The sequence below is a fragment of the Bombina bombina genome, chromosome 8 (genome assembly GCF_027579735.1).
Source record: "Bombina bombina isolate aBomBom1 chromosome 8, aBomBom1.pri, whole genome shotgun sequence".
Lineage (NCBI taxonomy): Eukaryota > Metazoa > Chordata > Amphibia > Anura > Bombinatoridae > Bombina > Bombina bombina.
In genome coordinates, this window is record NC_069506.1 from 170,916,498 (window position 1) to 170,941,642 (window position 25,145).

The 25,145-nt window shown below is 40.8% G+C and overlaps 1 protein-coding gene across 2 annotated transcripts in view; it reads left to right on the forward strand.

Annotated features, from left to right (window-relative positions):
- The window catches only part of PPP6R1 (protein phosphatase 6 regulatory subunit 1), a 602,143-nt gene that overhangs the window by 262,042 nt on the left and 314,956 nt on the right, over positions 1-25,145 (forward strand). For both annotated transcript variants that reach the window (XM_053690700.1, XM_053690701.1), the window contains exon 9: positions 1,681-1,833. In XM_053690700.1, coding sequence (XP_053546675.1) covers positions 1,681-1,833 — 153 coding nt within the window. The remainder of the gene's footprint in view (positions 1-1,680; positions 1,834-25,145) is intronic.

Sequence of the window (25,145 nt, forward strand, 5' to 3'; positions counted from 1 at the left end):
CTAAGGATTTTCCTCAGTCTTCTGCTTTGTTTGTGGTTTTCTCAGGAAAACATAAGGGACAGAAAGCTGCAGCTACTTCTTTCTCTTTTGCTGAAAAGTATCATACGTTTTGCATACAAGAATGCTGGACAGCAGTCTCCAGAGAGTTACGGCTCATTCCACGAGAGCTGTTGCTTCCTCATGGGCATTCAAGAATGAGGCTTTTGTTGAACAGATTTGCAAGGCTGCAACTTGGTCCTCTCTTCACACTTTTTCAAAATTCTACAAATTTGACACACTTGCCTCCGCTGAGGCCACTTTTGGGAGAAAGGTTCTTCAAGCAGTGTGGTGCCTTCTGTTTAGGTTCCCTGCCTTGTCCCTCCCGTATTATCTGTGTAATCTAGCTTGGGTATTGATTCCCAATAGTAATTTAGATGACCTGTGGACTCATAGTGTCATTAAAAAGAAAAGAAAATGTATGCTTACCTGATAAATGTATTTCATTTTTGAGACGATGAGTCCACGGCCTGCCCTGTTTTTAAAAGACAGGTTGTTGGTTATTATAAACTTCAAACACCTCTGCACCTTGTTACTTCCTTTCTCTCCTTTACTTCAGTCAAATGACTGGGTTGGGAGGGAAGGGTGGTGATATTTAATAGCTTTGCTGTGGTGCTCTTAGCTGCCTTCTGCAGAGCAGGAGTGGTATTCCCAATAGTAATTAAGAGGATCCGTGGACTCATCGTGTCAAAAAAGAAATACATTTATCAGGTAAGCATAAATTTTCTTTCTTTTACAAGATATGACGAGTCCACGGATTTCATCCTTATGGGATTACGCCTACTGTTTAGCAGGAAGTGGCAAAGAGCAGCACAGCAGAACTGTATATATAGCTCCTCCCGTCCCTCCCATCCCAGTCATTCTCTTTGCCTGTGTTAGTGATAGGAAGAGGTAAAGTGAGGTGTTAGTTTAGATTCTTCAATCAAGAAGTTTTTTATTTTAAAATGGTGCCAGTGAGTACTATTTTTCTCAGGGGGAAATAGTCAGTCACTTAATTCCTAAGAGGAATGGAGACATCTTATTTTTCTGCCCTGATGTTGATGATCTTAGCAAACATTACCTAAGATCCTGCTGGTTTCCACAGAGCAGTTGAAGGTAGTATAAAATAAATATCTTCAGTGTGGAGAACCGTGTCATGCTACAAGCAGCATTGAGGTATGTTCAGGGTTTACATTAAAATCTTTTGTGAGCATTTGAATTATGTATCCATTAATCAACATGTAAGTTAGAACAAACTCCCTTTGTGAATGAATTTATATAAATGAAAAAGGACATTTAGAAATGAAGAAAAAAATAACTCAAAGGGCCATTATAGTGATTAAATTAAATGTTCTTATTTGTTAGAGCAGTGTTATTTTATCACTAGCAATGCTGCAAAGCTCTGTGTTTGACCCCCCCGTAAAGAGGTTAAACACATAGTTATAGTACTGCAGGGGACTCTCTTATTAGACCTGCAGTGCTCAGAGTCCCAAGCGCTTCTTTTTTAACTGTTTAACCCCTTTTGCAGCACTCTAGTGATAAAATGACATGCTTTAAGTAATTAGAGCATTTTATCACTATAATTTCCCTTTAATTGCTTAATATATGTATAATTGTTTTTTATTGCTATGCGTATCTTTATACAGCTTTATGATTCTTATTTAGAAAGAAAGTTTGCAGACCACCTGGGGAATTCTTGACCCGCCACTAGGAAACACTCGTCTTCATGTTGTGAAATTGCTTGCTAGCACAATAAACGCAAACAATAAGACTTTAAATCAAGAGCTGATAGAACTGGATACAGTGAATACCATGCTGGTAAGTTGTTGAGGCTTGAAGTTGGATTTTTAAATATGGTACACTGATGTAATATACATATTTATTGGTGTACTCTGTGAAATGTAAGTAATCTGAGGGAGAGCAGTGTGGCGGATTTACTGAGAATGATTTAAAAATATATATATATTTCTTAGATTGAATCCCAGCAGTGCCAACTTTAGGTTCTTATCCTTCCAAGGCAAATAAAGTACATATGTTGCCTTTTCTTTCATGTAATTGGCAAGAGTCCATGAGCTAGTGACGTATGGGATATACATTCCTACCAGGAGGGGCAAAGTTTCCCAAACCTCAAAATGCCTATAAATACACCCCCCACCACACCCACAATTCAGTTTTAGAAACTTTGCCTCCTATGAAGGTGGTGAAGTAAGTTTGTGCTAGATTTCTACGTTGGAATAAATAATAGAAAATTAAATTAACACTTTATTTAACAAATATGCAAAAACAAACATTACCATAGGTAGATACTATAGTTCAAAAAGAGTCTGGGTATAATTCCTTCCAGTCCCCACAGATAAGATTTAAGCAATACAGTATCTATCTACAATTTAAAAAAAGATACTATAAAGGCCATAAAGAAACATGGGAATTCTACTACCAGTTTCTGTGAGTCAGTTGCCTTTAAATAGCATCTATATTAAAATAAGGGCTATAGAGTCTGTAATGGCTTGTAATTTTAATCGGCTAGTATTAGGAAACCCGAAAAAGGTAGGATGCTTAGTGATTCACAATCAATCCATTCCCAACAGTATTCACACTGTCTGTAAAGCTGTGCGCTCAAAGGCGACGACCTACCTGCGTACCGCTCTGATTTAACAGAGTCGGCCGATTTCTGACTGAATTCCCTATATACAGTATCTATATGTCACACACACATCACAGCATACAACTATTATGTACAATACTATCGGTCATTTCCATTATCCTCTTAGTCTATATCAGTAAAAAGAGGTGACCCTGTTTGTAGTGGATGCAAATTGGAGCTATACATATGTAGAGGAGAGGTAACTATAAAGCTGTCATTAGCCTTACTAGTTTCAACAAATATTCTAATGTCTAGCATATGCCCCAATAGGAGCTGCAAAGTTATCCCCAAATTTTAGCAACAATTGTATCCAGAGCGGATATAACTTAAACAAAGCCGCTCATGTATGCTGTGTAGTTGCTAGCAACCACGCTCAGACTCCGCCCGCCGACGCGTTTCCGTCACTGTAACGTGACTTCGTCAGGGCATAGGGCCAGCCCAGCGTTAGGCTACGCTATTTGTACCCGATGGTTGTCAAGGTAACGGTTTGTGACTCCACGGATATTCTGCGGAAGTGTTAAAAAACCGCTTGGTATTTAATTAATCATCTTTTGTCAGTCATTTTACTGAACGTAATTTGTGTAAGTTTTTCGCCACCTATTATATGAAGGTTGCTGCCAAAGTCATCGCAAGTAAATATTTCATGTGTGCTTATACTCAATTGTGTATATTTGCTTTGTTATTTGGTATTATTCACAATAAAAATTCTTAATCCTTGTCCTTATTACTTCCCATTTGTGTGTTTCTAGTCATAAGAGTGTTGGTATAAATGGATATATCTTATCATAATCGCTTGTACTTAACTTTAGCAAGTTCATTAATATCTATCTTGAAGGTAATGTCTAAAGAGTTGAAAAGTCTATCTCAGCCAGGGAACTAATCACTTATCCCTAACTTGTGTGATACAGCTCCAATATCTTTGTTGAACTAAGACTAGAAAAATTAACTAGTTAGTATCATAACACTAATTATTATCATCATTTCTGTTAGTATCATAACACTGATCATTATCATCATTCCTGTTAGTGTGATCTTTATCTAGTATAATATAACTGCTGCATCACTTTGCGACATATTCCTTCAGGATAAAAATGCTAGTGTTTGTTACGACAGGGATTACAAATGTCCCTATTATTTATTTTAGATATATAGATTATATTATAACACTCCAACTAAATAAGGACTAATGTGAATGTACCTATTGCTATATGCATTTTTAAGGAGTATCCAGACACAACTTAAAGCCAAATACATGTAATGTGTGTAGTGGTTTATAAAAAGCATTTAATCCTCGTGGTGCTGAGGACTGTAATTCGTGAATCCATCTACACTCTTTTTGTAATAACATCTTAGTGATGTCTCCTTTTCTGCCTTTTACTTTGAGTTGTTCTATAGCAAAGAAAAATGTCATATTTGTGTCCCAGGTGTACACTATTCATATGTCGTGCCACCGGTACGTCTCTATTCCATTTGATGTCCCCTAGGTGTTCCAGGACCCTAGTTCGCAGTTCCCTAGAGGTTTCACCCATATAGATTTTTGGGCATTTGCACATTCCAACATAGATAACTCTCTTTGATCTGCAGTTTAAGAAGTCTTTAATAGTATATTGTTTTCCCGTAACCGGTGTGTTCGAAGGTCTTAATGGGGGTCATATTTTTACAGGCTTGGCACCTACCACATTTATGATAACCTTTTGTTTCTCTTAACCATGTTCTTGGTTGGTCTTTTGAATAGTGACTATTCATCACTAAGTCTTTTAGGTTTTGTGCCCTTCTATAGGTTATTAAGGGATTAGCAGTAATTACTTCCCTGAGGTCCTCGTCCTCATTTAATACGTGCCAGTGTCTTTGAATGATGTTTTTTACACTTACATTTTTGATATCATAGGTCCCTATGATTCTTATAGGTTGTGGTGTTTCACTAGGTTGTTCTTTCAATCTGTTCTGGTTTTCCAGAAGTGAAGATCTGTCTAGGGCTTTTGCCCTCTGATAGGCCCTTTTTAGACACCACTTCAAAATCCATGTCTGTGCTACAGTTCCATCTGGCCTGCAAATATTGGCCATAGGGAATACCCAATTTCTGTTTTTTGGGGTGAAAACTCTCCCATTGGAGAAGACTATTGGTTGATGTTTCCTTTCTGTAAAGTTTAGTATTTAAAGTCCCATCTATCTCTTTTCTGATTTCAAGATCTAAAAAGGAGATTTGTGTGTCATTTATTACTGATGTGTATTTCATCCCATCTTTGTTATGGTTTAGCCAAAGCATGAAATCACTAAAGTCATCTTGGGTACCAGTCCATAGGATCAAGACATCATCTATATATCTAATATATAGATCCATGAACTTCATATATGGATTAGTGTCTTCATTCAATATGCTTTTATGTTCGATCCACCCCAAAAATATATTTGCATAAGTAGGGGCACAGCATGTGCCCATTGCTGTGCCCCTTTTCTGCAGATTTTCTACGTTGACATGCGCTTCTCAGCGTGCTGAAGCCCGGTTCCTCTCAGAGTGCAGTGAATGACAGAGGGATGTGAAGGGAGTATTACCTATTGAATACAATGGTCATCCTAACGGGGATCTATTTCATAGGTTCTCTGTTATCCTTCATAGAGATTCATCTCCTACCTCCCTTTTCAGATCGACAATATACTCTTATATACCATTACCTCTACTGATTCTCGTTTCAGTACTGGTTTGGCTATGTACTTTATGTAGATGAGTCTTTTGGTAAGTATGTTTTCCTTTTATTTAAGACACTCTCAGCTATTGTTTGGCACTTTATATGTTAAGTTCTAAATATAATGTTTGTAATTATATTTGCCATGATTCAGTTTAATCAGTATATTTCCTTCTTACAGACTGTCAGTTTAATTTTTTGGGAAATGCATTTATAAATATATATTTAAAAAAAATAAAAAAATAAATTCTTACCTGAAAATTTTTTAAATTGACTTTCTTTTCTAAATTGCGGGTAGTTAGGCTTGCGGGAGCGCAAAATGCTACAATTTATTGCGTCATTCTTGGCGCAAGACTTTTTTGGCGCAAAAAATTACGTTTGACGCAATTTCGTCATTTCCGGCGTCTTAGTTGTCGCCGAGAGTTTTCACGTAGTTGTGTCATCTGACGCTCGTGTTTGTTGCAGACGTTCTTGGCGGCAAAATTTTTTTTGTTAGTTGTGCGTCATACTTGACGCCGGATTTTTGACATTATTTAAGTCCTTATTTCATTTTGCTTCTGGTTTTCAGAGGCTTATTTTGTTTGCATTTTTTCCCATTCCTGAAACTGTCATATAGGGAAATTGATAATTTTGCTTTATATCTTATTTTTTCTATTACATATTGCAAGATGTCTCAAGCTGACCCTGTATCAGAATCTACTACTGGAAACCTGCTGCCTGATGTCGGTTCTACCAAAGCTAAGTGCATTTGTTGTAAACTTGTGGTAACTGTTCCTCCGGCTGTAGTTTGTGCTAGTTGTCATGATAAACTTTCAAAAGCAGACAATATTTCCATTAGTAATAATCCATTACCTGTTGTTGTTCCTTCAACATCTAATGTTCAGGATATTCCTGTTAATGTGAGAAAATTTGTTACTAATTCCATTCAGAAGGATTTGTCTGTCATACCACCTTCTAATAAACGTAAAAGGTCTTTTAAAACTTCTCATAAATTTGATGAATTTTTAAATGACCAACAGCATTCTGATTTATCTATCTCTGATGAGGATCTATCTGGTTCAGAAGATTCTACCTCAGCTATTGACACTGACAAATCCTCATATTTATTTAAAATGGAGTATATTCGTTCCTTATTAAAAGAGGTGTTGATTGCATTAGATATGGAGGAGACTAGTCCTCTTGATATTAAAACCAGTAAACGTTTAAATTCGGGTTTTAAAACCTCATGTAGTTATTCCAGAGGTTTTTCCAGTTCCTGATGCTATTTCAGATGTAATTTCTAGGGAATGGAATAGACTGGGTACTTCTTTTACTCCTTCTTCGAGGTTTAAGAAACTGTATCCTTTGACAACTGATAGATTGGAGTTTTGGGAAAAGATCCCCAAAGTTGATGGGGCCATCTCTACTCTTGCTAAATGTACTACTATTCCTACGGCAGATAGTACTTCTTTCTCCAACATAGGTGTGTCCGGTCCACGGCGTCATCCTTACTTGTGGGATATTCTCTTCCCCAACAGGAAATGGCAAAGAGCCCAGCAAAGCTGGTCACATGATCCCTCCTAGGCTCCGCCTACCCCAGTCATTCTCTTTGCCGTTGTACAGGCAACATCTCCACGGAGATGGCTTAGAGTTTTTTAGTGTTTAACTGTAGTTTTTATTATTCAATCAAGAGTTTGTTGTTTTAAAATAGTGCTGGTATGTACTATTTACTCAGAAACAGAAAAGAGATGAAGATTTCTGTTTGTATGAGGAAAATGATTTTAGCAACCGTCACTAAAATCCATGGCTGTTCCACACAGGACTGTTGAGAGGAATTAACTTCAGTTGGGGGAACAGTGAGCAGTCTCTTGCTGCTTGAGGTATGACACATTCTAACAAGACGATGTAATGCTGGAAGCTGTCATTTTCCCTATGGGATCCGGTAAGCCATGTTTATTAAGATAGTAAATAAGGGCTTCACAAGGGCTTATTAAGACTGTAGACTTTTTCTGGGCTAAATCGATTCATTATTAATACATATTTAGCCTTGAGGAATCGTTTAATCTGGGTATTTTGATAAGATTATATCGGCAGGCACTGTTTTAGACACCTTATTCTTAGGGGCTTTCCCAAAGCATAGGCAGAGCCTCATTTTCGCGCCGGTGTTGCGCACTTGTTTTTGAGAGGCATGACATGCAGTCGCATGTGTGAGGAGCTCTGATACATAGAAAAGACTTTCTGAAGGCGTCATTTGGTATCGTATTCCCCTTTGGGCTTGGTTGGGTCTCAGCAAAGCAGATACCAGGGACTGTAAAGGGGTTAAAGTTCAAAACGGCTCCGGTTCCGTTATTTTAAGGGTTAAAGCTTCCAAATTTGGTGTGCAATACTTTTAAGGCTTTAAGACACTGTGGTGAAATTTTGGTGAATTTTGAACAATTCCTTCATATTTTTTCGCAATTGCAGTAATAAAGTGTGTTCAGTTTAAAATTTAAAGTGACAGTAACGGTTTTATTTTAAAACGTTTTTTGTACTTTGTTATCAAGTTTATGCCTGTTTAACATGTCTGAACTACCAGATAGACTGTGTTCTGAATGTGGGGAAGCCAGAGTTCCTTCTCATTTAAATAAATGTGATTTATGTGACAATGACAATGATGCCCAAGATGATTCCTCAAGTGAGGGGAGTAAGCATGGTACTGCATCATTCCCTCCTTCGTCTACACGAGTCTTGCCCACTCAGGAGGCCCCTAGTACATCTAGCGCGCCAATACTCTTACTATGCAACAATTAACGGCTGTAATGGATAATTCTGTCAAAAACATTTTAGCCAAAATGCACACTTATCAGCGTAAGCGCGACTGCTCTGTTTTAGATACTGAAGAGCATGACGACGCTGATAATAATGGTTCTGAAGGGCCCCTAAACCAGTCTGATGGGGCCAGGGAGGTTTTGTCTGAGGGAGAAATTACTGATTCAGGGAACATTTCTCAACAAGCTGAACCTGATGTGATTACGTTTAAATTTAAGTTGGAACATCTCCGCATTCTGCTTAAGGAGGTATTATCCACTCTGGATGATTGTGACAAGTTGGTCATCCCAGAGAAACTATGTAAAATGGACAAGTTCCTAGAGGTCCCGGGGCTCCCAGAAGCTTTTCCTATACCCAAGCGGGTGGCGGACATTGTAAATAAAGAATGGGAAAGGCCCGGTATTCCTTTCGTCCCTCCCCCCATATTTAAAAAATTGTTTCCTATGGTCGACCCCAGAAAGGACTTATGGCAGACAGTCCCCAAGGTCGAGGGAGCGGTTTCCACTTTAAACAAACGCACCACTATACCCATAGAAGATAGTTGTGCTTTCAAAGATCCTATGGATAAAAAATTAGAAGGTTTACTTAAAAAGATGTTTGTTCAGCAGGGTTACCTTCTACAACCAATTTCATGCATTGTCCCTGTCGCTACAGCCGCGTGTTTCTGGTTCGATGAGCTGGTAAAGGCGGTCGATAGTGATTCTCCTCCTTATGAGGAGATTATGGACAGAATCAATGCTCTCAAATTGGCTAATTCTTTCACCCTAGACGCCACTTTGCAATTGGCTAGGTTAGCGGCTAAGAATTCTGGGTTTGCTATTGTGGCGCGCAGAGCGCTTTGGTTGAAATCTTGGTCAGCTGATGCGTCTTCCAAGAACAAGCTACTTAACATTCCTTTCAAGGGGAAAACGCTGTTTGGCCCTGACTTGAAAGAGATTATCTCTGATATCACTGGGGGTAAGGGCCACGCCCTTCCTCAGGATCGGCCTTTCAAGGCCAAAAATAAACCTAATTTTCATCCCTTTCGTAGAAACGGACCAGCCCAAAGTGCTACGTCCTCTAAGCAAGAGGGTAATACTTCTCAAGCCAAGCCAGCTTGGAGACCAATGCAAGGCTGGAACAAGGGAAAGCAGGCCAAGAAACCTGCCACTGCTACCAAGACAGCATGAAATGTTGGCCCCCGATCCGGGACCGGATCTGGTGGGGGGCGGACTCTCTCTCTTCGCTCAGGCTTGGGCAAGAGATGTTCTGGATCCTTGGGCGCTAGAAATAGTCTCCCAAGGTTATCTTCTGGAATTCAAGGGGCTTCCCCCAAGGGGGAGGTTCCACAGGTCTCAGTTGTCTTCAGACCACATAAAAAGACAGGCATTCTTACGTTGTGTAGAAGACCTGTTAAAAATGGGAGTGATTCATCCTGTTCCATTAGGAGAACAAGGGATGGGGTTCTACTCCAATCTGTTCATAGTTCCCAAAAAAGAGGGAACGTTCAGACCAATCTTAGATCTCAAGATCTTAAACAAGTTTCTCAAGGTTCCATCGTTCAAAATGGAAACCATTCGAACAATTCTTCCTTCCATCCAGGAAGGTCAATTCATGACCACGGTGGATTTAAAGGATGCGTATCTACATATTCCTATCCACAAGGAACATCATCGGTTCCTAAGGTTCGCATTCCTGGACAAGCATTACCAGTTCGTGGCGCTTCCTTTCGGATTAGCCACTGCTCCAAGGATTTTCACAAAGGTACTAGGGTCCCTTCTAGCAGTGCTAAGACCAAGGGGCATTGCTGTAGTACCTTACTTGGACGACATTCTGATTCAAGCGTCGTCCCTTCCTCAAGCAAAGGCTCACACGGACATCGTCCTGGCCTTTCTCAGATCTCACGGATGGAAAGTGAACGTGGAAAAGAGTTCTCTATCTCCGTCAACAAGGGTTCCCTTCTTGGGAACAATAATAGACTCCTTAGAAATGAGGATTTTTCTGACAGAGGCCAGAAAAACAAAACTTCTAGACTCTTGTCGGATACTTCATTCCGTTCCTCTTCCTTCCATAGCGCAGTGCATGGAAGTGATAGGTTTGATGGTAGCGGCAATGGACATAGTTCCTTTTGCGCGCATTCATCTAAGACCATTACAACTGTGCATGCTCAGTCAGTGGAATGGGGACTATACAAACTTGTCTCCGAGGATACAAGTAAATCAGAGGACCAGAGACTCACTCCGTTGGTGGCTGTCCCTGGACAACCTGTCACAAGGGATGACCTTCCGCAGACCAGAGTGGGTCATTGTCACGACCGACGCCAGTCTGATGGGCTGGGGCGCGGTCTGGCGATCCCTGAAAGCTCAGGGTCTTTGGTCTCGGGAAGAATCTCTTCTACCGATAAATATTCTGGAACTGAGAGCGATATTCAATGCTCTCAAGGCTTGGCCTCAGCTAGCGAGGGCCAAGTTCATACGGTTTCAATCAGACAACATGACAACTGTTGCGTACGTCAACCATCAGGGGGGAACAAGGAGTTCCCTGGCGATGGAAGAAGTGACCAAAATCATTCTATGGGCGGAGTCTCACTCCTGCCACCTGTCTGCTATCCACATCCCAGGAGTGGAAAATTGGGAAGCAGATTTTCTGAGTCGTCAGACATTGCATCCGGGGGAGTGGGAACTCCATCCGGAAATCTTTGCCCAAGTCACTCAACTGTGGGGCATTCCAGACATGGATCTGATGGCCTCTCGTCAGAACTTCAAAGTTCCTTGCTACGGGTCCAGATCCAGGGATCCCAAGGCGGCTCTAGTGGATGCACTAGTAGCACCTTGGACCTTCAAACTAGCTTATGTATTCCCGCCGTTTCCTCTCATTCCCAGGCTGGTAGCCAGGATCAATCAGGAAAGGGCGTTGGTGATCTTGATAGCTCCTGCGTGGCCACGCAGGACTTGGTATGCAGATCTGGTGAATATGTCATCGGCTCCACCATGGAAGCTACCTTTGAGACGAGACCTTCTTGTTCAAGGTCCGTTCGAACATCCGAATCTGGTCTCACTCCAGCTGACTGCTTGGAGATTGAACGCTTGATCTTATCGAAGCGAGGGTTCTCAGATTCTGTTATCGATACTCTTGTTCAGGCCAGAAAGCCTGTAACTAGAAAGATTTACCACAAAATTTGGAAAAAATATATCTGCTGGTGTGAATCTAAAGGATTCCCTTGGGACAAGGTTAAGATTCCTAAGATTCTATCGTTCCTTCAAGAAGGATTGGAAAAAGGATTATCTGCAAGTTCCCTGAAGGGACAGATTTCTGCCTTGTCTGTGTTACTTCACAAAAAGCTGGCAGCTGTGCCAGATGTTCAAGCCTTTGTTCAGGCTCTGGTTAGAATCAAGCCTGTTTACAAACCTTTGACTCCTCCTTGGAGTCTCAACTTAGTTCTTTCAGTTCTTCAGGGGGTTCCATTTGAACCCTTACATTCCGTTGATATTAAGTTATTATCTTGGAAAGTTTTGTTTTTGGTTGCAATTTCTTCTGCTAGAAGAGTTTCAGAGTTATCTGCTCTGCAGTGTTCTCCTCCTTATCTGGTGTTCCATGCAGATAAGGTGGTTTTACGTACTAAACCTGGTTTTCTTCCAAAAGTTGTTTCTAACAAAAACATTAACCAGGAGATTATCGTACCTTCTCTGTGTCCGAAACCAGTTTCGAAGAAGGAACGTTTGTTGCACAATTTGGATGTTGTTCGCGCTCTAAAATTCTATTTAGATGCTACAAAGGACTTTAGACAAACATCTTCCTTGTTTGTTGTTTATTCCGGTAAAAGGAGAGGTCAAAAAGCAACTTCTACCTCTCTCTCTCTTTTTGGATTAAAAGCATCATCAGATTGGCTTACGAGACTGCCGGACGGCAGCCTCCCGAAAGAATCACAGCTCATTCCACTAGGGCTGTGGCTTCCACATGGGCCTTCAAGAACGAGGCTTCTGTTGATCAGATATGTAGGGCAGCGACTTGGTCTTCACTGCACACTTTTACCAAATTTTACAAGTTTGATACTTTTGCTTCTTCTGAGGCTATTTTTGGGAGAAAGGTTTTGCAAGCCGTGGTGCCTTCCATCTAGGTGACCTAATTTGCTCCCTCCCATCATCCGTGTCCTAAAGCTTTGGTATTGGTTCCCACAAGTAAGGATGACGCCGTGGACCGGACACACCTATGTTGGAGAAAACAGAATTTATGTTTACCTGATAAATTACTTTCTCCAACGGTGTGTCCGGTCCACGGCCCGCCCTGGTTTTTTAATCAGGTCTGATAATTTATTTTCTTTAACTACAGTCACCACGGTATCATATGGTTTCTCCTATGCAAATATTCCTCCTTAACGTCGGTCGAATGACTGGGGTAGGCGGAGCCTAGGAGGGATCATGTGACCAGCTTTGCTGGGCTCTTTGCCATTTCCTGTTGGGGAAGAGAATATCCCACAAGTAAGGATGACGCCGTGGACCGGACACACCATTGGAGAAAGTAATTTATCAGGTAAACATAAATTCTGTTTTTAAAGAACCTTTAGATAGGAAACTTGAATCTTTTCTAAGGAAGGCTTATTTATGTTTATGTTGCTTCAACCTTTTGGTTGGAAACTTTAGCACAACAAGTACCAGATCATAATGTGTATAGCATTGTTAAGTTAATTCAACATGCTAATAATTTCATTCGTGATGCCATTTTTGATACCATTAGAATTGATGTAAGATATGTCTTTAGGTATATTAGCTAGAAGAGTTTTATGGCTTAAATCTTGGAATGCTGATATGACTTCTAAATCAACGTTGCTATCTCTCTTTCCAAGGTAATACATTATTTGGTCCTCAGTTGGATTCTATTATTTCAACTGTCACTGGGGGGAAGGGAGCTTTTTTGCCTCAGGATAAAAAACCTAAGGGTAAATTTAGGGCTGCTAACCGTTTTTTGTTCTTTTCGTCAGAATAAGGAACAGAAATCTGATCGTTCCCCTAAGGGAACGGTTTCCAATTGGAAGCCTTCTCCAGTCTGGAATAAATCTAAGCCATTTAAAAAATCAAAATCGGCCCCCATGTCCGCATGAAGGTGCGGCCCTCATTCCAGCACAGCTGGTAGGGGGCAGACTAAGATTTTACAAGGATGTTTGGATCAATTCAATCCAAAATCATTGGATTCAGAACATTATTTCTCAAGGGTACAGAATAGGTTTCAAAGTAAGACCGCTTGTGAGCAATTTTTTTCTCTAACGCATTCCAGTGAACCCAGTAAAGGCTCAGGCTTTCCTGAAGTGTGTTTCAGACCTGGAGTTATCTGGGGTAATTGTGCCAGTTTCCTTTCAGAAACGGGGTCTGGGGTTTTATTCAAATCTGTTCATTGTTCCAAAGAAGGAGAATTCTTTCAGACTAGTTCTGGATCTAAAAATGTTGAATTGTTATGTAAGAATACCAACATTCGAGATGGTGACTATAAGGACTATTCTGCCTTTTGTTCAGCAAGGGCATTATATGTCCACAATAGACTTACAGGATGCATATCTTCATATTCCGATTCATCCAGATCACTATCAGTTTCTGAGATTCTCTTTTCTAGACAGGCACTACCAATTTGTTGCTCTTCCTTTTGGCCTAGCAACAGCTCCAAGGATCTGTTCAAAGGTTCTCGGTGCCCTACTCTCTGTAATCAGAGAGCAGGGTATTGAGGTTTCCTTATTTGGATGATATCTTGGTACTTGCTCAGTCTTTACATTCTGCAGAATCTCACACAAATCAACTAGTGTTGTTTCTTCAAAGACATGGTTGGAGGATCGATTTACAAAAAAGTTCCTTGATTCCTCAGACAAGGGTAACCTTTTTAGGATTCCAAATAGATTCAGTATCCATGACTTTGTCTCTAACAGACAAAACACGTCTGAAATTGGTTTCAGCTTGTCGGAAAATTCAGTTTCAATCATTCCCTTCAGTAGCTATGTGCATGGAGGTTTTAGGTCTCATGACTGCAGCATCGGACGCGATCCCCTTTGCTCGTTTTCACATGAGACCTCTTCAGCTTTGTATGCTGAGCCAATGGTGCAGGGTTTATACAAAGATATCACAATATCCTTAAATCCCAATATTCGACTATCTCTGACTTGGTGGTTAGATCACCATCGTTGAATTCAAGGGGGCCTCTTTTGTTCGTCCAACCTGGACTGTGATCACAACAGATGCAAGTCTTTCAGGTTGGGGAGCTGTCTGGGGATCTCTGACAGCACAGGGGGTTTGGAAATCTCAAGAGGCAAGATTACCAATCAATATTTTGGAACTCCGTGCGATTCTCAGAGCGCTTCAGTTTTGGCCTCTTCTGAAGAGAGAACAGTTTATATGTTTTCAGACGGAAAATGTCACAACCGTGGCGTATGTCAATCATTAAGGTGGGACTCACAGTCCTCAAGCTATGAAAGAAGTATCTCAGAAATAGATCTGATGGCTTCTCATCTAAACAGGAAACTTCCCAGGTATCTGTCCAGGTCCAGGGATCCTCAGGCGGAAGCAGTGGATGTGTTTTCACTTCCTTGGAATAATCAACCGCCTCTAGTTCTTCTTCCAAGAGTGATTTCCAAAATCATAATGGAGGGTTCATCTGTACTGCTGGTGGCTCCAGCATGGCCACACAGGTTTTGGTATTCCTGATCTTGTTCGGATGTCCAGTGCCAACCTTGGCCACTTCCGTTAAGGCCAGACCTTCTATCTCAATGCCCATTTTTCCATCAGGATCTCAAATCATTAAATTTGAAGGTATGGAGAGTGAACGCTTAGTGCTTAGTCATAGAGGTTTCTCTGACTCAGTGATTAATACTATGTTGCAGGCTCGTAAATCTGTGTCTAGAAAGATTTATTTCTGAGTTTGGAAGACTTACATTTAATGATGGTGTTCTCATAAATTCTCTTGGCATTCTTTTAGAATTCCTAGAATTTTACAGTTTCTTCAGGATGGTTTGGATAAGGGTTTGTCTGCAAGTTCCTTGAAAGGACAAATCTCTGCTCTTTTTGTTCTGTTTCACAGAAAAATTGCTAATCTTCCTGATAGTCATTGTTTTGTACAGGCTTTGGTTCGTATCAAGCCTGTCATTAAGTCAATCTCTCCTCCTTGGAGTCTTAATTTGGTTTTGAGGGCTTTACAGGCTCCTCCGTTTTGAGCCTATGCATTCTCTGGACATTAAACTACTTTCTTGGAAAGTATTGTTCCTTTTGGCCATCTCTTCTGCTAGAAGAGTTTCTGAGTTATCTGCTCTTTCTTGTAAATCTCCTTTTCTGATTTTTCATCAGGATAAGGCGGTTTTGCAGACTTCATTTAATTTTTTACCTAAAGTTGTGAATTCTAACAACATTAGTAGAGAAATTGTTGTCCCTTCGTTGTGTCCTAATCCTAAGAATTCTCTGGAGAGATCTTTACATTCTTTGGATGTGGTAAGAGCTTTGAAATATTATGTTGAAGCTACTAAAGATTTCAGAAAGACTTCTAGTCTATTTGTTTTCTTTTCTGGTTCTAGGAAAGGTCAGAAGGCTTCTGCCATTTCTTTGGCATCTTGGTTAAAGCTTTTGATTCATCATGCTTATTTGGAGTCGGGTAAATCCCCGCCTCAAAGGATTACGGCTCATTCTACTAGGTCAGTTTCTACTTCCTGGGCTTTTAGGAATGAAGCTTCTGTTGATCAGATTTGCAAAGCAGCAACTTGGTCTTCTTTGCATACTTTTACTAAATTCTACCATTTTGAAGTTTTCTCTTCTTCAGAAGCAGTTTTTGGTAGAAAAGTACTTCAGGCAGCTGTTTCAGTTTGATTCTTCTGCTTATAATTTCAGTTTTTTTCATTATAAAGATTAAAACTTTTGATTTGGGTTGTGGATTTATTTTTCAGCGGAATTGACTGTCTTTATTTTTATCCCTCCCTCTCTAGTGACTCTTGTGTGGAAGTTCCACATCTTGGGTATTTGCTATCCCATACGTCACTAGCTCATGGACTCTTGCCAATTACATGAAAGAAAACATAATTTATGTAAGAATGTACCTGATAAATTCATTTCTTTCATATTGGCAAGAGTTCATGAGGCCTACCCTTTTTGTGGTGGTTATGATTTTTTTGTATAAAGCACAATTATTCGAATTCCTTGTTGATGCTTTCGGTCCTTTCTTATCACCCCACTTCTTGGCTATTCGTTAAACTGAATTGTGGGTGTGGTGGGGGGTGTATTTATTGGCATTTTGAGGTATGGGAAACTTTGCCCCTCCTGGTAGGAATGTATATCCCATACGTCACTAGCTCATGGACTCTTGCCAATATGAAAGAAATGAATTCATCAGGTAAATTCTTACATAAATTATGTTTTTTTTAAACTTTGGTGTCAGGCTATTAAATACAGTAGAATTATATGAGCAACACATACATAATAGACAATGCAATATCACTTTTTTTCTGATAGATTTCAAAGTAAGTTCAATTTACCTTCTCCATACATCATGTGACTGTCATCAGCCAATCACAAAATGCATATACCTTTATACTGTGAATTATTGTACATGATCAGTTGGAGCTGGTGCCTCAAAGTGTAGCATATAAAACTATTGTGCACATTTTGATAATGTAAGTGTATTGAAACATTGTTTACATGGAAACACAACACACACACTGGACAAGTACCTTTAACATTGAGTAAACTAGTAACGGTTTCCTTTTGGACTAGTGGCTAGTAACATTTCACAAGGGGAATGTGCCTTAGTTAATGTGTGTGCGACTTGTATATTGACTAATGGGACAGTCAAATTTAAATTCAACTTCCATGATTCAGATAGGGCAATACATTTTCTCCAACATAGGTGTGTCCGGTCCACGGCGTCATCCTTACTTGTGGGATATTCTCTTCCCCAACAGGAAATGGCAAAGAGCCCAGCAAAGCTGGTCACATGATCCCTCCTAGGCTCCGCCTACCCCAGTCATTCTCTTTGCCGTTGTACAGGCAACATCTCCACGGAGATGGCTTAGAGTTTTTTAGTGTTTAACTGTAGTTTTTATTATTCAATCAAGAGTTTGTTATTTTGAAATAGTGCTGGTATGTACTATTTACTCAGAAACAGAAAAGAGATGAAGATTTCTGTTTGTATGAGGAAAATGATTTTAGCAACCGTCACTAAAATCCATGGCTGTTCCACACAGGACTGTTGAGAGCAATTAACTTCAGTTGGGGGAACAGTGAGCAGTCTCTTGCTGCTTGAGGTATGACACATTCTAACAAGACGATGTAATGCTGGAAGCTGTCATTTTCCCTATGGGATCCGGTAAGCCATGTTTATTACGATCGTAAATAAGGGCTTCACAAGGGCTTATTAAGACTGTAGACTTTTTCTGGGCTAAATCGATTCATTATTAACACATATTTAGCCTTGAGGAATCATTTTATTTGGGTATTTTGATATAATAATATCGGTAGGCACTGTTTTAGACACCTTATTCTTTAGGGGCTTTCCCAAAGCATAGGCAGAGCCTCATTTTCGCGCCGGTGTTGCGCACTTGTTTTTGAGAGGCATGGCATGCAGTCGCATGTGAGAGGAGCTCTGATACTTAGAAAAGACTTTCTGAAGGCGTCATTTGGTATCGTATTCCCCTTTGGGCTTGGTTGGGTCTCAGCAAAGCAGATACCAGGGACTGTAAAGGGGTTAAAGTTCAAAACGGCTCCGGTTCCGTTATTTTAAGGGTTAAAGCTTCCAAATTTGGTGTGCAATACTTTTAAGGCTTTAAGACACTGTGGTGAAAATTTGGTGAATTTTGAACAATTCCTTCATGTTTTTTCGCAATTGCAGTAATAAAGTGTGTTCAGTTTAAAATTTAAAGTGACAGTAACGGTTTTATTTTAAAATGTTTTTTGTACTTTGTTATCAAGTTTATGCCTGTTTAACATGTCTGAACTACCAGATAGACTGTGTTCTGAATGTGGGGAAGCCAGAATTCCTATTCATTTAAATAAATGTGATTTATGTGACAATGACAATGATGCCCAAGATGATTCCTCAAGTGAGGGGAGTAAGCATGGTACTGCATCATTCCCTCCTTCGTCTACACGAGTCTTGCCCACTCAGGAGGCCCCTAGTACATCTAGCGCGCCAATACTCCTTACTATGCAACAATTAACGGCTGTAATGGATAATTCTGTCAAAAACATTTTAGCCAAAATGCACACTTATCAGCGTAAGCGCGACTGCTCTGTTTTAGATACTGAAGAGCATGACGACGCTGATAATAATGTTTCTGAAGGGCCCCTAACCCAGTCTGATGGGGCCAGGGAGGTTTTGTCTGAGGGAGAAATTACTGATTCAGGGAACATTTCTCAACATGCTGAACCTGATGTGATTACATTTAAATTTAAGTTGGAACATCTCCGCATTCTGCTTAAGGAGGTATTATCCACTCTGGATGATTGTGACAAGTTGGTCATCCCAGAGAAACTATGTAAAATGGACAAGTTCCTAGAGGTGCCGGGGCTCCCAGAAGCTTTTCCTATACCCAAGCGGGTGGCGGACATTGTTAATAAAGAATGGGAAAGGCCCGGTATTCCTTTTGTCCCTCCCCCCATATTTAAAAAATTGTTTCCTATGGTCGACCCCAGAAAGGACTTATGGCAGACAGTCCCCAAGGTCGAGGGAGCGGTTTCCACTTTAAACAAACGCACCACTATACCCATAGAGGATAGTTGTGCTTTCAAAGATCCTATGGATAAAAAATTAGAAGGTTTGCTTAAAAAGATGTTTGTTCAGCAGGGTTACCTTCTACAACCAATTTCATGCGTTGTCCCTGTCGCTACAGCCGCATGTTTCTGGTTCGATGAGCTGATAAAGGCGGTCGATAGTGATTCTCCTCCTTATGAGGAGATTATGGACAGAATCAATGCTCTCAAATTGGCTAATTCTTTTACCCTAGACGCCACTTTGCAATTGGCTAGGTTAGCGGCTAAGAATTCTGGGTTTGCTATTGTGGCGCGCAGAGCGCTTTGGTTGAAATCTTGGTCGGCTGATGCGTCTTCCAAGAACAAGCTACTTAACATTCCTTTCAAGGGGAAAACGCTGTTTGGCCCTGACTTGAAAGAGATTATCTCTGATATCACTGGGGGTAAGGGCCACGCCCTTCCTCAGGATCGGCCTTTCAAGGCAAAAAATAAACCTAATTTTCGTCCCTTTCGTAGAAACGGACCAGCCCAAAGTGCTACGTCCTCTAAGCAAGAGGGTAATACTTCTCAAGCCAAGCCAGCTTGGAGACCAATGCAAGGCTGGAACAAGGGAAAGCAGGCCAAGAAACCTGCCACTGCTACCAAGACAGCATGAAATGTTGGTTCCCGATCCGGGACCGGATCTGGTGGGGGGCAGACTCTCTCTCTTCGCTCAGGCTTGGGCAAGAGATGTTCTGGATCCTTGGGCGCTAGAAATAGTCTCCCAAGGTTATCTTCTGGAATTCAAGGGGCTTCCCCCAAGGGGGAGGTTCCACAGGTCTCAGTTGTCTTCAGACCACATAAAAAGACAGGCATTCTTACATTGTGTAGAAGACCTGTTAAAAATGGGAGTGATTCATCCTGTTCCATTAAGAGAACAAGGGATGGGGTTCTACTCCAATCTGTTCATAGTTCCCAAAAAAGAGGGAACGTTCAGACCAATCTTAGATCTCAAGATCTTAAACAAGTTTCTCAAGGTTCCATCGTTCAAGATGGAAACCATTCGAACTATTCTTCCTTCCATCCAGGAAGGTCAATTCATGACCACGGTGGATTTAAAGGATGCGTATCTACATATTCCTATCCACAAGGAACATCATCGGTTCCTAAGGTTCGCATTCCTGGACAAGCATTACCAGTTCGTGGCGCTTCCTTTCGGATTAGCCACTGCTCCAAGGATTTTCACAAAGGTACTAGGGTCCCTTCTAGCTGTGCTAAGACCAAGGGGCATGCTGTAGTACCTTACTTGGACGACATTCTGATTCAAGCGTCGTCCCTTCCTCAAGCAAAGGCTCACACGGACATAGTCCTGGCCTTTCTCAGATCTCACGGAGTGGAAAGTGAACGTGGAAAAGAGTTCTCTATCTCCGTCAACAAGGGTTCCTTCTTGGGAACAATAATAGACTCCTTAGAAATGAGGATATTTCTGACAGAGGCCAGAAAAACAAAGCTCTAGACTCTTGTCGGGATACTTCATTCCGTTCCTCTTCCTTCCATAGCTCAGTGCATGGAAGTGATCGGGGTTGATGGGTAGCGGCAATGGACATAGTTCCTTTGCCGGCATTCATCTAAGACCATTACAACTGTGGCATGCTCAGCTCAGTGGAATGGGGGATTATACAGACTTGTCTCCTTGAAGATACAAGTAAATCAGAGGACCAGAGACTCACTCCGTTGGTGGCTGTCCCTGGACAACCTGTCACAAGGGATGACCTTCCGCAGGGACCAGAGTGGGTCATTGTCGACGACCGACGCCAGTCTGATGGGCTGGGGGCGCGGTCTGGGGATCCCTGAAAGCTCAGGGTCTTTGGTCTCGGAGAAGAATCTCTTCTACCGATAATATACTGGAACTGAGAGCGGATATTCAAGTGCTCTCAAGGCTTGGCCTCAGCTAGCGAGGGCCAAGTTTCATACGGTTTCAATGCAGGACAACATGACAACTGTTGCGTACATCAACCATCAGGGTGGGAACAAGGAGTTCCCTAGCGATGGGAAGAAGTGACCAAAATCATTCTATGGGCGGGAGTCTCACTCCTGCACCTGTCCGCTATCCACATCCCAGGAGTGGAAAATTGGGAAGCGGATTTTCTGAGTCCGTCAGACATTGCATCCGGGGAGTGGGAACTCCATCGCGAAATCTTTGCCAAGTCACTCAGCTGTGGGGCATTCCAGGACCTGGATCTGATGGCCTCTCGTCAGAACTTCAAAGTTCCTTGCTACGGGTCCAGATCCAGGGATCCCAAGGCGGCTCTAGTGGGATGCACTAGTGCACCTTGACCTTCAAACTAGCTTATGTGTTCCCGCCGTTTCCTCTCATCCCCAGGCTGGTAGCCAGGATCAATCAGGAGAGGGCGTCGGTGATCTCGATAGCTCCTGCGTGCCCACGCAGGACTTGGTATGCAGATCTGGTGAATATGTCATCGGCTCCACCTTGGAAGCTACCTTTGAGACGAGACCGTCTTGGTTCAGGGGGTCTCGTTCGAACATCCGTACCTGGTTTCACTCCAGCTGACTGTCTTGGAGATTGAACGCTTGATCTTATCGAAGCGAGGGTTCTCAGATTCTGTTATCGATACTCTTGTTCAGGCCAGCAAGCCTGTAACTAGAAAGATTTACCACAAAATTTGGAAAAATATATCTGGTTGGTGTGAATCTAAGGATTCCCTTGGGACAAGGTTAAGATTCCTAAGATTCTATCCTTCCTTCAAGAAGGATTGGAAAAAGGATTATCTGCAAGTTCCCTAAGGGACAGATTTCTGCCTTGTCGTTGTGTACTATCACAAAAAGCTGGCAGCTGTGCCAGATGTTCAAGCCTTTGTTCAGGCTGCTGGTTAGAATTAAGGCCTGTTTACAAACCTTTGACTCCTCCTTGGAGTCTCAATTTAGTTCTTCAGTTCTTTCAGGGGGTTCCGTTTGAACCCTTACATTCCGTGATATTAAGTTATTATCTTGGAAAGGTTTGTTTTTAGTTGCATTTTCTTCTGCTAGAAGAGTTTCAGAATTATCTGCTCTGCAGTGTTCTCCTCCTTATCTGGTGTTCCATGCAGATAAGGTGGTTTTACGTACTAAACCTGGTTTTCTCCAAAAGTTGTTCTAACAAAAACATTAACCAGGAGATTATCGTACCTTCTCTGTGTCCGAAACAGATTTCAAAGAAGGAACGTTTGTTGCACAATTGGATGTTGTTCGCGCTCTAAAATTCTATTTAGAAGCTACAAAGGGATTTTAGACAAACATCTTCCTTGTTTGTTGTTTATTCCGGTAAAAGGAGAGGTCAAAAAGCAACTTCTACCGCTCTCTCTATTTTGGATTAAAAGCATCATCAGATTGGCTTACGAGACTGCCGGACGGCAGCCTCCCGAAAGATCACAGCTCATTCCACTAGGGCTGTGGCTTCCACATGGGCCTTCAAGAACGAGGCTTCTGTTGATCAGATATGTAGGGCAGCGACTGGTCTTCACTGCACACTTTTACCAAATTTTACAAGTTTTGATACTTTTGCTTCTTCTGAGGCTATTTTGGGAGAAAGGTTTTGCAAACCGTGGTGCCTTCCATTTAGGTGACCTGATTTGCTCCCTCCCTTCATCCGTGTCCTAAAGCTTTGGTATTGGTTCCCACAAGTAAGGATGACGCCGTGGACCGGACACACCTATGTTGGAGAAAACAGAATTTATGTTTACCTGATAAATTACTTTCTCCAACGATGGGGGTGTGTCCGGACCACGGCCCGCCCTGGTTTTTTTAATCAGGTCTGATATTTTATTTTCTTTAACTACAGTCACCACGGTACCATATGGTTTCTCCTATGCAAATATTCCTCCTGTAACGTCGGGTCGATATGGACTGGGGGTAGGCGGAGCCTAGGAGGGGATCATGTGACCAGCTTTCTGGCGCTCTTTGCCTTTCCTGTTGGGAAGAGAATATCCCACATGTAAGGGATGACGGCCTGGACCGGACACACCGTTGGAGGAAAGTAATTTATCAGGTAAACATAAATTCTGTTTATAAACAACTTTCAATTTATATTTTACCATAGAATTTACTTTGTTCCAGTTTGGTATTCTTTGTTGAAAGCTAAACCTAGGTTGGCTCATAAACTGATTTCTAAGCTTTGAAGGCCGCCTCTTCAACGCTTTTGGACAGTTTTTCACAGTTGGACAATCGTAGTCAACACTGATTGGCTAAAATGCAAGTCTAACAAAATTGAGAATGCCGCTTTTGAATGAAACTTTCATGCTTTATTAATCATAACTTTAAAAACATGGTGCCAGCGTGTGCAGTAACAAGTATTTTAAAACAGCTGCTTTGTCACAAACCAGGCCAGTCTGACGCGTTTCGGCTGATATGCCTTATTCATAAACTTTCTTTACACATTTGTTTAAAATGCAAGTCTGTCAAAGAACTGAGATAAAGGGCAGTCTGCAGAGGCTTAGATACAAGATAATGACAAAGGTAAAAGGTATTAATATAACAGTGTTGGTTACGCAAATCTGGGATTTTGCAATAAAGGGATTATCTTTTTAAACAATAACAATTTTCAAGTAGACTTTTCCTTTAACATCCGAGGTAATTTCTAATGTACATAGGGTTTATCTTATAATATGTAAGGCTTTAAGTACATTGATTTACACTTGTGCACAATTTCATGCAATGATAAATATTTGCTCACATTTTTGTTAATGGATTTTCTAAGTAAGGCTGCTGTATTTATCCTTAGAAAACATGGACTTTGAAATTACTGGAGTTGGAGGGGATATTAGAGTTGCGATACAGTATTAAACAGTCTGTATATAGTTCACAAAAGTACAATAATTTGTCTTTTGTGTTGGTAATCGTATGCTTTATCTAGGGGGACAAGAAACATAGTACATTGTTATCCACAAAAAATGTTATCAGCAGAGGGGCAGTATAAAATAGCTGGGTTGAGGCAGTGTAATACTTTCTAATATAACATTTTATGCTATAGAAAGCACAAAATAATTGCATAATTTAACATAATTTATTTAATTATAATTTGTGCAATAAACATTGGAAATGTTAATATTAGTTAATTTTAGCTTAAAGGGCCACTAAACCCAAAATCTTTCTTTCATGATTCAGATAGAGAATATAAATTTAAACAACATTACAATTTACTTACATTATTTATTTTGCTTCATTTTTTAAATATCCTTATTTGAAGAAAAAGCAATGAACATGGTGAGCCAATCACACAAGGCTTCTATGTGCAGCAACCAATCAGCTGCTAGTGAGCATATCTAGATATGCTTTTCATCAAAGAATATCAAGAGAATAAAACAAATGAGATAATATAAGTAAATTAGAAAGATGTTTAAAATTGCATTCTCTTTCTAAATCATAAAAGAAAAAATGTGGGTGGCATGTCCCTTTTAATATTGAAGGGAAGGTAGTGTAACACTAAATTCATGTTTGAAGTCCAAACTGAAAGACCTGAGCAAACGTAGTTGTTGAAAGTGTCATTTTTTTAACCTCTTAACGACCAGGACGTACCCTGTATGTCCCTGGTTAAGTTTTTTTTATTTTGTTTTTTTTTATTATAATAGTGCAGGTACCCGCACTATTATAGCCTCCCTTGCTCCAACTGGCCACCGGAAATAGCGCGCTATTGAAAGTTCAAGCCCCATAGAAAGATCAGCGATGTGCAGGGTACGTCGCTGGTCCTTTAAGGATTACTAACTTTTTTTTTTCTGTGCAAAACCGAACAAACATCATTTAAAATATCATAGCAATGTAATGTACCTTGTTGTTTTATGAAACGAAGCTCCCTTTAGCAGTAAAATTATTTTTTATTTTATCCCCAAGACATCACGTCATCCAGCCCTCAAATGTGGGCCGTCTAAGGGCTAACAAACTCGCCAATCGGCTGTGGAGTATTTGCATCTAATTTAATTACATTATCCTCATTCAACGCATGCGCAATACCATTTGATTCGTCTCGCATGCGCATATTGCGGCACTCAAGCCGACATGAGAGCTAACGAAAAAAAATACATGACTGTGTCTTCTTCCACATAAGATAATGACGTATCCAATGACGTTGCGCTAACTCGCGCATTGCGCCTAGGAGTCGCCATCTTAAAACTGCAGTTGGTCAGCCCGGATTGGAAATCCATAACGGCAGACAACACAGTGGGTTTGGAAAAATTAAATATTTTAAACATATATATTGTGAAAACGGTACACATTTAATACATGATCAACATTATAAAAAGCTTTATTTACATATATACTCATGCCTTGTGTGATATAACCATTACAATTCTGACTACA